The sequence below is a fragment of the Hypanus sabinus genome, chromosome 4 (assembly GCF_030144855.1).
Source record: "Hypanus sabinus isolate sHypSab1 chromosome 4, sHypSab1.hap1, whole genome shotgun sequence".
In the NCBI taxonomy this organism is placed as follows: Eukaryota; Metazoa; Chordata; class Chondrichthyes; order Myliobatiformes; family Dasyatidae; genus Hypanus; species Hypanus sabinus.
This window is the reverse complement of record NC_082709.1, coordinates 88,108,218-88,122,913: the sequence shown is the minus strand read 5'-3', so window position 1 is coordinate 88,122,913 and position 14,696 is coordinate 88,108,218. Positions and strand designations below refer to the sequence as shown.

At 43.0% G+C, this 14,696-nt stretch overlaps 1 protein-coding gene across 1 annotated transcript in view; it reads left to right on the top strand.

Annotated features, from left to right (window-relative positions):
- Positions 1–14,696, top strand: part of LOC132392143 (solute carrier family 23 member 3-like) — a 30,071-nt gene that overhangs the window by 11,164 nt on the left and 4,211 nt on the right. The window contains exons 3-4 of the mRNA XM_059965992.1: positions 1,610–1,770; positions 5,504–5,598. Coding sequence (XP_059821975.1) covers positions 1,610–1,770; positions 5,504–5,598 — 256 coding nt within the window. The remainder of the gene's footprint in view (positions 1–1,609; positions 1,771–5,503; positions 5,599–14,696) is intronic.

Genomic DNA, 14,696 nt, shown 5'->3' with positions numbered 1-14,696 from the left:
TCTCGTACTGGAGATGCAGTATCACTTCACCCTGCCACTTTGTTTTTGGCCCACGTTGTCATCACCTAGGTCCCTGACTTGTCTTTATTGAAATTGTCCTCCTCGTTAACCTCCATTCTGGAGTTTAAATTACAATGGTGTTATTGCTTATGGTTAGTGTTGGGGGCTGGCTGTTTATAGATGCTGTGATCTGGAGGTTGTGCATTAGCTATCAGCTGCTTCCAAAGTCAGTACTGTCAACAAAGATGTCTTAATGTGTTTAAACAAACTATTTGTCCTATCTATCAACCTCTCAGCCTCCTGAATGATCTGGAGTTCACCCATTTCCAGATCCAGCTCCTTGGAGTGCTTGAAGCTGCAGCTGGAGGCACTTCTTGCAGGCGTAGTCATCAGGGACACTGAAGGCAGGGAGCCTTCCTGCATCTTGCAAGAGGAGCATTCAGTTATCCTGCCTGACATCCATACTGTTCAAACTGTGTAAATATAAAGAAGGAACCAAAAACTAAACTGGGGAGAAAATAATCTACCTACAGCTTTTATGCCTTCTCTGACTCAAGTCTCTCTGTGCTGAAGCCTCAAAGAGTTAAAGCCTCAAATAACCACTCCCACACTATCCGTTCCCACAATGGCCGCTCTGCTTGCTCCTACCTTATTTTTATCTGTTCTTGCCAATCATTTCCGACTGGTGATTGACTGTTGCTCAAAACAGAAAACTATTGTGAATCAATGGCTTATGTACTCAATCTGCAAATCTGAGTGAGTTACGCCCTCTCTCATTTTCAATCACTGATTGGCTGCTGTTCAGAAGTAGGTTCTTGATTAGTAAGATCATCAAAGGTTTTGGGAAGAAGGCAGAAGTCTGCTCCTCTATTCCATCATGGCTGGTTATTATCCCTCTCCACCCCATTCTCCTGCCCGTATCCTTTAACACCCTTACTAATAAAGAACTTATCAATCTCTGCTTTAAATGACTTGGCCTCCGCAGACATCTGTGGCAACGAATTCCACATATTCACCACTCTGGCTAAAATAAGTTCTCCTCATCTCTATTTTAAAGGGACATTCTTGTACTCTGAGGCTATGCCCTCTGGTCCTAGACTCCCCCACTATTGGAAACATCCTCTCCACATCCACTCTATCTGTGCCCTCTGGTCCTAGACTCCCCCACTATAGGAAACATCCTCTCCACATCTACTCTATCTGTTCCCTCTGGTCCTAGACTCCCCCACTATTGGAAACATCCTTTCCACATCCATTCTATTTAGGCCTTTCAAAATTTGGTAGATACCCCCTCATTCTTCTAAACTCTATTGGTTACAGGACCAGCACCATCAAATGCTCCACATACATGAACTCTCTCATTCCTGGGGATCATTTTTATAAACCTCCTTTGGTTTAAAGCATCTAATACATGCTTTCTTAGATATGGGGCCTAAAACTGTTCACAATAGTTCAAGTGTGGTCTAACCAATGCCTTGTAAGACCTCAGGATTACATCGTTGCTTTCAGATTCTAGTTGTCTTTTCTTTGGGAAACAATGGTATGCATTCACTCTCACGGTTTGTTTAATCATACTCATCTGAAGGTTACTTTTCATCTCTCTCCACAGCATTTGCTGACACAGGCAGCCCTTCTCCAGATAGTTCATTGGCTACTGATCGAAGCTCTTCCAGCCAATCAGAGGGCACGGCAGCACGGCTACCAGTTTATGGCGACCAGCCTCTTCTCCACTGGCGTTTGCACACTGTTACAAACCACACTGGGCAACAGGTAAATCTGCCTACTGAATATTGAAAGACCTAGATAGAATGGATATGGACAGGATGCTTCCAATAGTGGAAGAGTTTAGCACCAGAAGGCACAGCCTCAGAATAGAAGGATGTCTCTTCAGAACAGAAATGAGGTGGAATTTCTTTAGCCAGAGGGTGGTGAATATGTGGAATTCATAGCCACAAATGTCTGTGAAGGCCAACTCATTGGGTATACTGTATATAAAGCAGAGTTTGATAGGTTCTTGATTAGTCAGGTCATCAAAGGTCATGAGGAAAAGGCAGGAGAATCTGGTTGAGGGGGATAATAAATCATCCATGATTGAATGGCAGAGCAGACTCAATGGGCCGAATGGCCTGATTCTTTATGGACTTGTGTACAAGGTGATCAATGATGGGGCTGTAGAAAGTGAGGAGCAGAGTCCTTAAAGAAAAAGTCAAAAGCCAATCTGAATTTATTATCAAAGAATCAAGATTCAAGATTGTTTCATGTCATTACCAGTACACACATAGAGGAGAACAAAAGAACTGTTACTCTGGATCTGATGCAGCACAAAAAAACACAATTTAATTAGGAACACCATAATAAAAACGCTTTGAATATAAATACATAAGATTGATTATATTTACATAAAGTGACGCTAGGTGCAGGAGTGTCTGCACACAAGGTGACTCTGGCAGTAATGATGAAGTGGTGGTGGTTGGGGGTCTGGAGTGCTGAGTTATGAGGTGAAGGTGTTAGTCAGCCTTACTGCTTGGGGACAATAACTGTTTTTGAGTCTGGTGGTCCTGACATGGATGCGATCTGGCTTCCTTCCTGATGAGAGTGGGACATGAGCAAGGCGAGTAGGATCCTTCATGATTTTGATGGCCTTTTTAATGGCACGTTTCTGTATCTAGGTCCTTGATGGTGGGTAGAATGGTGCCTGTGATGCGTTGGGCTGTTTTGGCTACCCATTATAAAAGCTTCCTGTCTGGTGGAGAGCTGTTTCTGTACCATGCAGTGATGCAGCAGGTTAGGATGCTCTCAACTGTGCATTTGCAGAAGCTTGTCAATATTGACATATGCACAAAGTACACAAATATCACCAGAATTAGAATCAGAATCATGTTTATTATCATGTGTCGTGAAATTTATTAACTTAGTCTTGAGGTACACTGTCTTGAGATTCATTTCTTCCAGATATTTACAATGAAATAAAGAAATACAGTACAATTTATGAAAAATTATACATAAAACCTGACAGCCAATGTGCAAATAAAAAAATATTGAGAACATGATTTGTAAAGTTCTTGAAAGTGAGTCTTATGTTACAGAAAGATATTGATCAGTTGTTAGACTGAACAGAACAATGGCAGATGGGATTTGGTTCTGCTAAATACAACGTGCTGTACCTGGGCAGGATTGATAGGGTGCAACATATGCTCGGGTCTTTGGGAATATTGAGGATCAAAGTGACATCGGTGTATGAGTTCGAGGATCCCTGCAGGTATTAACAGTGATGAGGTGCTGATGAATACATAAAGGATTCTTGTCTTCATTACCTAGGGCATGGGTAGAGTACCTTTTTGAGAGCATGTACCCAAATTGGCGAAAACCTGCTGAAAGATTCTCTTGCTTGAGCAGAGATTATCAGTGATTAACAGATTAGTAACAATAATTATGAACTTTTTAAGGAAAGAAGATTCCTGTTGCTTATTTATGTCTATTTAGTGTATTGCAATGAACAAAATTATAACTGACACTAATTGAAATACATGAAGCATTTTAGAAAACCTGTTCAAAATCATTAATATTAATCTTTTAAAAAAGACAATTGAAAAATAACAGAATTTCTAAATGCAATTTTTATTGTAACTGTATGCTATCCAAAGACTAATATGCACTCCAGGTCTGTGAGGATTTCAAAACATATCATCCAAGGACATATGTTCTCACAAGTGTCTAGCCTGCACCTAGCTGATCTGAGACATCTGAGAAAATACCTCACTGCTCTCAGGTTGTAAAAATTCTTTTCTGCTTCATAAGACCATAAGACATAGAATTAGGCCATTTGGTCCATTGAGCCTGCTCTGCCATTCCAATGTAGCTGATTTATTATCCCTCTCAATCCCATTTTCCTGCATCTGCCCAGAACCTTTGACGCCCTGACTAATTAAGATTCTCTCCACTTTCACAGAAATATGAGAGAATCAGAGGGCAGAGTGAATGTAGTTGCTATTACTCAGGAGAAGGTGCTTGGGCAGCTGAAAGGTCTGAAGGTGGATAAGTCACCTGGACTCCATCCCAGGGTTCTAAAAGAGGTAGTTGAAGAGATTGTAGAGGCATCAGTAATGATCTTTCAAGAATCACAAGATTCTGGTATGGTTCTGGGGCACTGAGAAATTGGAAAAAAAAGGAAGGGGGCAAAATTGGTAGTAATGACCATTTTTAATATATATTTTTAAAAATTATGTGTGAGGGTTTAAAGCATTGTGGGACAGCTTTGCATGTCATATGCCAGGAAAGATTTTGTGTGTACCATCTTGAACTCAGGTGCCATAGGTTTGACACCCCTGAAGTAGACAATAGAATCATGAAACATAGATGTTACAACTTGAAACTTTGTGTAGGCCATGGCTGTAGTATTGAGTACAGTTTGGGTCACCACCATTATAGGGAGGACTCATGGCAATGGTGAAGGTGCAGAGGAGATTCACCAGCATGTTGCCTGCAATATGGAGCATTTAACAGAGCCATCAAGCTGTAGAGTACTACAACACAGATACAGGCCCTTCAGCCCATCTTTTCTGGGTCAAGCTATTAGTCTGCTTAATCCCTTCGTCCTGTACCTGCATCACAGCCCTCCATATCTCTCCCAACCATGTACCTATCCAAACTTCTCGTAAGTGCTGAAATCGAACCTGCATCCACCATGTCCACTGGCAGCTCGTTCCACTCTCACCTCCCTCTGAAGGAGGAATTCCCCCCCTCAGGTTCTCCTTAACCCATGACCTCCAGATCTAGTCTCAACCCTCGTATGCCCCTCATAACTTTATATATCTCTATCAAATCTTCTCTCATTCTCCTACGCTTCAGGGAATAAAGTCCTAACCTATTCAACCTTTCCCTTTAACTCGACTGCTCAAGTGAGGGTAACAACCTCGTAAATGATCTCCATATTCTTTCAATCTTACTGATATATTTCCTGTAGATAGGTGACCAGAAATGGGCACAACATTCCAGATTAGGCCTCACCAACATGGTATACAACATCAACATAACATTTCACTTGTGGAGATACTAAAGCTGTTTTCCTGGAAGCCGGTGAGGTTGAAGAGGTATGCCTGACTGAGGTAAACTAATTTATGAGGGGCATGGACAAGATAGGTAGTAGGAATCCTTTCCTTAGAACAGAGGGACATGAGTTGAGGGTGAGGGGAAAGAGGTTGAGAGGGGATTTGAGGAACTGTGGTAGGAATCTGGAATAGTGTAAAAGGGTGGTCAATGGTCAGTGCAGACATGTTGGGCTGAAGGGCTTAGCTCTGTGTGCTATATGAGTCTGTGGCCTGATCCCAAGGGAGTGCCAATGAAGCAGAAGATTTCTCCAACCAATTAGTCTGGCCAGAGACTCAAGAGAGTGTAGATGCTGGAATCTGGAGCAAAGCACAAGATGCTGGAGGCTCTCTGTATGTTCACTGATAAGGACTGTGGTCCAACACCACCCATCTCTCTCTTCCTTTGTCTTTCCCAGATTGCCGCTGGTCCAGGCTCCATCTTTTGAATACTTAATCCCTGCTATGATTCTTATTTCGCACCCCATGGAAGCCAGCGTCACTCATTATAACGGTACAGTGTGGCTCTTCTGTAATATCTCAAGTTCAGTCATTGTCTCAGCGGAATTTAGCCGATTATGGAGTTTAGCCTGGCCAAAAGTAGGAGATCAAATATAAAGAAGCAGTACACCAAGGCTCTTAGCAATATGACAAGGTGGCGTAGCAGACTGGAATTCAGAAGAATGAGAGGGAATCTGATTGAAACATATAAGACTATTTAAGGGATTGGACACACTGGAGGCAGGAAGCATGTTCCCGCTGAGTCCAGAACTAGAGGCCACAGTTTAAGAATAAGGGGTAGGCCATTTAGATACGGAAAAACTTTTTCACCCAGAGAGTGGTGGATATGTGGAATGCTCTGCCCCAGAAGGCAGTGGAGGCCAAGTCTCTGGATGCATTCAAGAGAGAGTTAGATAGAGCTCTTATAGATAGCGAGGTCAAGGGATATGGGGAGAGGGCAGGAACGGGGTACTGATTGTGGATGATCAGCCATGATCACAGTGAATGGCGGTGCTGGCTAGAAGGGCCAAATGGCCTACTCCTGCACCTACTGTCTATTGTCTATTAATGTAATACTTCACAGCACCAGTGATCTTGTAAGGAGTTTGCATGTTCTCCCTGTGACTGCATAGGTTTCCTCCAGGTGCTCCAGTTTCCTGCCATATAGGCTAGGGATAACGAATCGTGGGCACCAGAAGCATAGCAGCACTTGCGGGCTGCCTCTGGCACAACCTCTGACTGTGTTGGCTGTTGGTGCAAACAGTGCTTTTCACTGTATGTCTCAATGCTTCAATGTACACAAAACAAGTAAAGGTCATCTCTAATATTTTTAACAGTGTTGATATATAAAGAGATTTTGAGGTCTAACTCCCTGAAAGTAGCTACCCAAGTTGATAAGGTGTTGAAGAAGACATATGGCGTGCTTGTCTTCATTAGTCAAAGCACTGGAGTTGAAGAATCAGGAATGTATGTTTCAGATTATAAAACTCAGTTTAGGTCTCATCTAGAGTATTGCACTGAGTTCTGGTGCCCCATTATATGAAGGATGTTGAGGTTTTGAAGGGGGTGCAGAAGAATTTTTTCCAGGATGCTGCTTGGATTTGAGGGCCTGTGCCTATGAGATGAGCTTAGAGAAACGTGGGTTGTTTTCTCTGGAGTGGGGAGATCTGATAGAGGTTTATAAAAACCGAGAAGGGGTAAATTCAAAGATGTTTGGGGCAAATATTTTGCACAGAGAGAGGTGGTTGCCTGGGATGTGCATTCAGGGTTCAATTCCACTGCTGTCTGTTTGTTCTCCTCGTGACCACGTGGGTTTCCTCCCATGTTCCGAAGATGTACGGTTAGGGTTAGTAAATTGTAGGGATGTGATGCTGGTGCCGGAAGTGAGGTGACTCTTGTGGGCTACTCCCAGCACATTCTCAGACTGTGTTGGTCATTAATGCAAACGCACACAAAATGCTGGAGGAATTCAGCAGGCCAGGCGAAGAGCACAGTCAACATTTTGGGCCAAAACCCTTTGGCAGGACTGGATTAAAGAAATAGCTGAGAAGTAGATCTGAAAGGTGGGGAGGGAAGAGAGAAATGGCAGGTGATAGGTGTGGTGAACTATGTGCCTGTCGGGACACGCCCCTGCTGACTGCTCCTGTGGCTCCTCCCACAGGCCCCTGTATAAAGGAGATCTGCGGCCTGACGCTCGGCCTCAGTCTCCAAGACCTTGTATGATAGACACTCACTCCTGGTTCCTTCTTCCAGTCAATAAAAGCCGATATCTCACCTACGTCTCAGTGTGAGTTATTGATGGTGCATCAATAGGTGAAACTAGGAGGGGGAAGGATGAAGCAAAGTGCTGGGAAGTTGATTGGTGAAAGAGACAGAAGGCCATGGAAGAACAAAGAAAGGGGAGAGTGGGGGAGGGAGGAGCACCAGAGGGAGACGATGGGCTGACAAGGAGAGCACATGAGAGAGGGTAAGGGGATGGGAAATGGTGAAGGCATTACTGGAAGATTGAGAAATCAATGTTCATTATCAATAATGATGCAAACAATGCATTTCACTGTATGTTTCGATGTATGTGCCAAGTAAAGCTAATCTAATCTAATTGAATCTGATTACTATTTTAACTAGTTCAGCACAGAATTATGGTCTGAAGGCTTATTCCTGTACTGTACTGTTCTATGATCTATGATAGAGGTCACTTTCTTGTGGAAACATAGAAACATAGAAAATAGGTGCAGGAGTAGGCCATTCGGCCCTTCGAGCCTGCACCGCCATTCAGTATGATCATGGCTGATCATCCAACTCAGAACCCTGTACCTGCTTTCTCTCCATACCCCCTGATCCCTTTAGCCACAAGAGCCGTATCTAACTCCCTCTTAAATACAGCCAATGAACCGGCCTCAACTGTTTCCTGTGGCAGAGAATTCCACAGGTTCACCACTCTCTGTGTGAAGAAGTTTTTCCTCATCTCGGTGCTAAAAGGCTTCCCCTTTATCCTTAAACTGTGACCCCTCATTCTGGACTTCCCCAACATCGGAAACAAGTGTGGAAGTGTGATGTCCACCATCTTCATCAAGAGCAGACACATTACAGCCAAAGGCAGCCAATGGTAGAGCAGTGTTTATTGAAATTAACCAATAGAAAAGCAGTGATGAGTGAAGGTGGCCAATAGTAAAACAACACTGCGGTTAGCTAGTCTAATGGTGAAACATCAACACATGAAATTTGAAAATAGATGATTTTCTGTTGTCACTGTTGAAACTGTTACAGGCTCACTTACAAAATGGATTGCAATGAGTGCATTATAAACGTGCAAAGGTATTGCATGGAAACACGTTTTTCAACATACCGATCAAGATACCCATCAAAGCTGGTACCATTTGCTCCCATTTGTCCCTTATTTCTCTAAACCTTTCTTATCCATGTGGCTGACTAAATATCTTTTAAATGTTGTTACTGTGCCTGCCTCAACTACTTTTGTGTGGGTGTTGGGGGTGGGTGGTGAAGGAAAGTGGTTTGTTTTGTTGTTTGTAGTGTTCTGTTTTACGGTGATCTGTGTTGTTCTGCCGAGCCCCGTGGGCATGCTGTGTTGGCACCGGAATGTGTGGTGACACTTGGGGCTACCACTAGCACATCCTTGGGCATCTGAGTTTTTGGAATACATCTATCTTGCACCTTCCTCATTTTTACCAGAAACTCGTGCCAGTGCTTTCAGCTGTTGTCTCTGCCAGCATCTCCTTTCAATTTACTTCAGGCAAATCATCTCTCATGACACTGCAATTTCCTTTACTGCACTGAAACACTGCTACGTCAGACTTTCTCCCTATCAAATTTCAGGTTGAACTCAAACATATTGTGATCAATGCCTCCTCAGGGTTCTTTTACCCTAAGCTCCCAAATCACCTCTAGTTCATTAAAGAACATCCAGCTAGTATAGCTGATCCCCTAGTCGGTTCAGCTACAATCTGCTCTAAAAAACCATCTCATAGGCTTTCAACAAACTCACTCTCTTGAGATCCATTTCCAACCTGATTTTCCCAATCGACCTGCATGTTGAAATTTCCTGTAACTATTGTAACATTGCCCTTTTGACACATTTTTTCTATTTCATATTGTAATCTCTGGTCCATATCCCAGCTTCTGTTTGGAGGCCTGTGTATAACTGCCATCAGGGTCCTTTTACCCTTGCAGTTTCTTAAGGATTCAACATCTTCCAATCCTATGTCACATCTTTCTACCGATTTGATGCCAGCAGAGCCACACCAACCCCTTTGCCTCTCTTCCAACCACTCCAATACAACGTGATACCTTGGTCATTCCATTCAAATGGTTGTTAACACATTTCACTGTATGTTTCGATATATATGGATAAATAAATATTCAAATAAATCCTCTGGCAGCTCATCCACGTAACGGCTGCTGCCTGGATGAAAATTATCTCTACCCTTTCACTGTAAACCTGTGCCTTCTAGTTCCTGATTCCCCAGGAAGAAGACTGCGTGCAAGCGCCCTATGTATGCCCACATAATTCTCCATTACCCTTCATAATCTCCATCACCCCTCATAAATCTCCATTACCCCTCATAATTCTCCACCACCTCTCATAATTCTCCATTACCCCTCATAATTCTCCACCATCCCTCATAATTCTACATTACCCCTCATAATTCTACATTACCCCTCATAATTCTCCATCACCCCTCATAATTCTCCATCACCCCTCATAATTCTCCATTACCCATCATAATTCTCCATCACCTCTCATAATTCACCATTACCCATCATAATTCTACATTACCCCTCATAATTCTCCATCACCCCTCATAATTCACCATTACCCATCATAATTCTACATTACCCATAATGTAGAATTCATAATTCTCCATCACCCCTCTTAATTCTCCATTACCCCTCATAATTCTCCATCACCCCTCTTAATTCTCCATTACCCCTCATAATTCTCCATCACCCCTCATAATTCTTCATTACCCATCATAATTCTCCATCACCTCTCATAATTCTCCATCACCCTCATAATTCTATATTACCCCTCATAATTCTCCACCACCCCTCATAATTCTCCATTACCCCTCATAATTCTCCATCACCCCTCTTAATTCTCCGACCCCTCATAATTCTCCACCACCCCTCATAATTCTCCATTACCCCTCATAATTCTCCACCACCCCTCATAATTCTCCATTACCACCATAATTCTCCATTACCCATCATAATTCTCCATCACTTCACATAATTCTCCATCACCCCTCATAGTTCATTACCCTCATAATTCTACATTACCGCTCATAAATCTCCATTACCCTTCATAATTCTCCATGACCCCTCATAATTCTCCATCACCCCTCATAATTCTCCATGATCCCCCATTATTCTCCATTACCCCTCATAATTCTCCACCACCCCCACAATTCTCCATTATCCTCATAATTCTCCATCACCCCTCATAATTCTCCATCTCCCATCATAATTCATCATCTCTCATAATTCTCCATCATCCTCATAATTCTCCGACCCCTCATAATTCTCCACTGCCCCTCATAATTCTCCATGACCCCTCATAATTCTCCATCACCCCTCATAATTCTCCATTACCCCTCATAATTCATCACCCCTCATAATTCTCCATTACCCCTCATAATTCTCCATCACCCCTCATAGTTCATTACCCACATAATTCTCCATTACCCTTCATAATCTCCATCACCCCTCATAAATCTCCATTACCCCTCATAATTCTCCACCACCTCTCATAATTCTCCATTACCCCTCATAATTCTCCATCACCCCTCATAATTCTCCATTACCCCTCATAATTCATCACCCCTCATAATTCTCCATTACCCCTCATAATTCATCACCCCTCATAATTCACCATTACCCATCATAATTCTACATTACCCCTCATAATGTAGAATTCATAATTCTCCATCACCCCTCATAATTCTCCATTACCCCTCATAATTCTCCATCACCTCTCATAATTCTTCATTACCCATCATAATTCTCCATCACCCCTCATAGTTCATTACCCTCATAATTCTACATTACCCCTCATAATGTAGAATTCATAATTCTCCATCACCCCTCATAATTCTCCATTACCCCTCATAATTCTCCATCACCCCTCATAATTCTTCATTACCCATCATAATTCTCCATCACCGCTCATAGTTCATTGCCCTCATAATTCTACATTACCGCTCATAGTTCATTGCCCTCATAATTCTACATTACCGCTCATAGTTCATTGCCCTCATAATTCTACATTACCGCTCATAGTTCATTGCCCTCATAATTCTCCATCACCGCTCATAGTTCATTGCCCTCATAATTCTCCATCACCGCTCATAGTTCATTACCCTCATAATTCTACATTACCGCTCATAATTCTCCATTACCCTTCATAATTCTCCAAGACCCCTCATAATTCTCCATTACCCATCATAATTCTCCATTACCCCTCATAATTCTCCACCGCCCCTCATAATTCTCCATTACCCCTCATAATTCTCCATCACCCCTCATAATTCTCCAAGACCACTCATAAATCTCCACCACTCCTCATAATTCTCCATTACTCCTCATAATTCTCCATCACCCCTCATAATTCTCCATTACCCCTCATAATTCTCCACCCCTCATAATTCTCCATGACCCCTCATAAATCTCCACCACCCCTCATAATTCTCCATTACTCCTCATAATTCTCCATCACCCTCATAATTCTCTGTTACCTTTCATGCTCCTGTGAAAGAAAGCCCAACCTGTTCAACCTCTCTCCATAATTCTGTCCCTCCTTATAAATCTCCTCTTCACTCTTTGCATCTTAATTTCATCCTTCCTGTAGCAGGATGAGCAAAACTGAGCACAATATTCCAGGAGTTGCCTCACCAACGTCTTAAACAACTGCACCAGAATATTCCCAACTCCTATCATGATCTGAAATGTCAGCATTTCCTGCCACAGATGTTGCCTGACCTGCTGAGTTCTTCCAGTAAATTATTTATTGCTCCACATTCCAGTATCTCCTGTCTCTTGTGTTGCAGCTGCTATGCTCAATGTCCTGCCATGTGCTTGTACTCCTGGGTTCCTCTGTTCAAATGCCCCAGGGTCGATGCTCTTACAAATCAAGAATCTATTAACCTCTGCCTTAAATATACCCAATGACCTGGCTTCCACAGCCTCCTGTGGTAATGATTTCCACAGACTACCCCCCGCCACCCCCGGCTAAAGAAATTCCTCCTCTTCTCCGTTCTAAAGGGACACTCTTCTATTCTGAGGATGCGCCCCCTGGCCCCAGACTCTTCCACTATGGAAACATTGCACCAATGCACCTCCAGCAGGGGTGCAAGGGTGAGAAAAGGCCGTGGTATCAAATTCCTGAAGCGGTTTACAACCTGTTTTTAATTTGTTAAAATGATATCTCAATTTCTATGCTGATATCTCAGTGACTTGAGTTAACAGCCTTTTCTTACCCTGTTCACCTTAGAGGGAACACAGAGGTCACATCTAGGTACAGAACCTCTAGAAACCAGGAATGGAGCCAAGGAACCTACTTTAGCATGCACCTTATTGACTGCATCTTCCCCAACTGCAATAAAATGCTCATGAGGAAGTCCTACCCTCATCAAATGTGGAAAATGTGGGCAAGGTTCCTTTAGCTGGCACAGAAAGGTTTTCGAATAACTTGGAAATATGAACCTTTGGCAAACTGTTCCATTCCTTCACCCTGTTTCACACACAATTAGACATTAACTAAACTGCTTAGAGGATTGGGATTGGTTTGATGCAATACGCAGAATAAAGTGTAAAAGTTACTAAAAAAAAGTGACATATGACATATTTTCCCTTCCTTTATGAAGGGTTTTGACAGGAAATGTTGATTGGTTGTCCATTTTTACTTTATTTAGAGATACATCATGGTAACAATGCTTTCCAGCCCAACAAACCCATATGCATGAGACCCATTAATCTACTCACCTGAACACAAGGAAATCTGCAGATACTGGAAATTCAAGCAGCACACACAAATTGCTGGTGGAATGCAGGTCAGGCTGAATTCCATAGATGCTGCCTGGCCTGCTGCGTTCCCCCAGCAATTTGTGTGTGTTGCTTGAATCTACTAACTTGTATTTCTTTGAAATGTGGAGGAGACCAGAATGCCTGGGAGAATGTATAAACTCCTTACAGAGAGCGGCAGAATTGAACCCCGGGTCACTGGTGCTGTCATAGCGTTATGCTAACCACTACCATACTGTGCACCCCCAAGATTTATATACCTCTATAGCTGCTGCCTGACTTGCTGAGTTCCTTCAGAATTTTGTGTGTGCTGCATTAGATTTCCAGAACTTCTTGTGATTGTGAACATATTTTCCTTGTCCTCACTCTCAACTCGCTTGGACAACGACCATGGCCAGGAGCTCCACCCCATGGCACACCGCGGGACTGCAACAGTCCTCAGCTTCTGCTTTTGAACACAACAGATTCTGCAGACGCTGGAAATCCAGAGCACACGCACAAAATGCTGGAGGAACTCAGCAGGTCTGGCAATATCTCTGGAGAGGAATAAACAGTTGATGTTTTGGCCATAAATCCTTCATCAGGAATCAAAAGGAAGGGGCCAGAAGAAGGTGATGGTGGGGGCAAGGGGAAGGATTATAAACCGGCAGGTGTTTACAGTGAGGTGCAGTGGAAAGTTTTGTCTGTATGCTCTCCAGACAGACCACACCATACGTAAGTACATTACAGTAGTAAAAGGAAGACAGAGTTAACATTTGAGAGAATATGCAGTGCAGGTAGACAAATAAAGTGCGAGGGCCATTCCAAGGTAGATTGTGAGATTAAGTATTCATCTTTTAGTGTGCATAGAACAAAGAACACAGGTCCTTCAGCCCATGACGTAGTGCCGATACTTAACCTACTCTACGATCAATCCAACCCTTCCCTCCCACAGATCCTTCCATTTTTCCCTTCTCCCATGTGTCTACAGAGTTTCTTAAATGTCCCATTGGAATCTGCATCTACCACTATCCATGCACGCAGCACTCTCTGTGCAAAAAGCCCCCTGGCATTCCCCTGATATTTCCCTCCAATTACCTTAAAATGGTGACCTCACTCAAGCCAGCTCTCATCCTCCTTGGCTCCAAAGCAAAAAGACCCAGCTTGCTCATAAGGCATTCTCTCTAATCCAGGCAGCATCCTGGTAAATATCTTCTGCACCCTCTCTAAAGCTTCCACATCCTTCCTATAATGAGGTAACCAGAACTGAACACAATACTCAAACTATGGTCTAACCAGAGTTTTATAGAGCTGAAACATTACTTCGTGGCTCAAACTCAACTCCCTAACTAACGAGCGCCAACACAACATATGCCTTCTTAAGCACACTATCAACTTGCATAGCAAATTGAGGGATCTATGGACACAGAGACCCCAAGATCCCAGGGCTCCCTATACAAAGAATCCTGCCATTAAGCTTGTACTCTGCTTTCAAGTCTGACCCTTCAAGGTGAATCACCTCTCACTTTTCCAGATTGAACTCCATCTACCACTTCACAGCACAGATCTTCATCTCGTCTATGAAACCTGCAACAA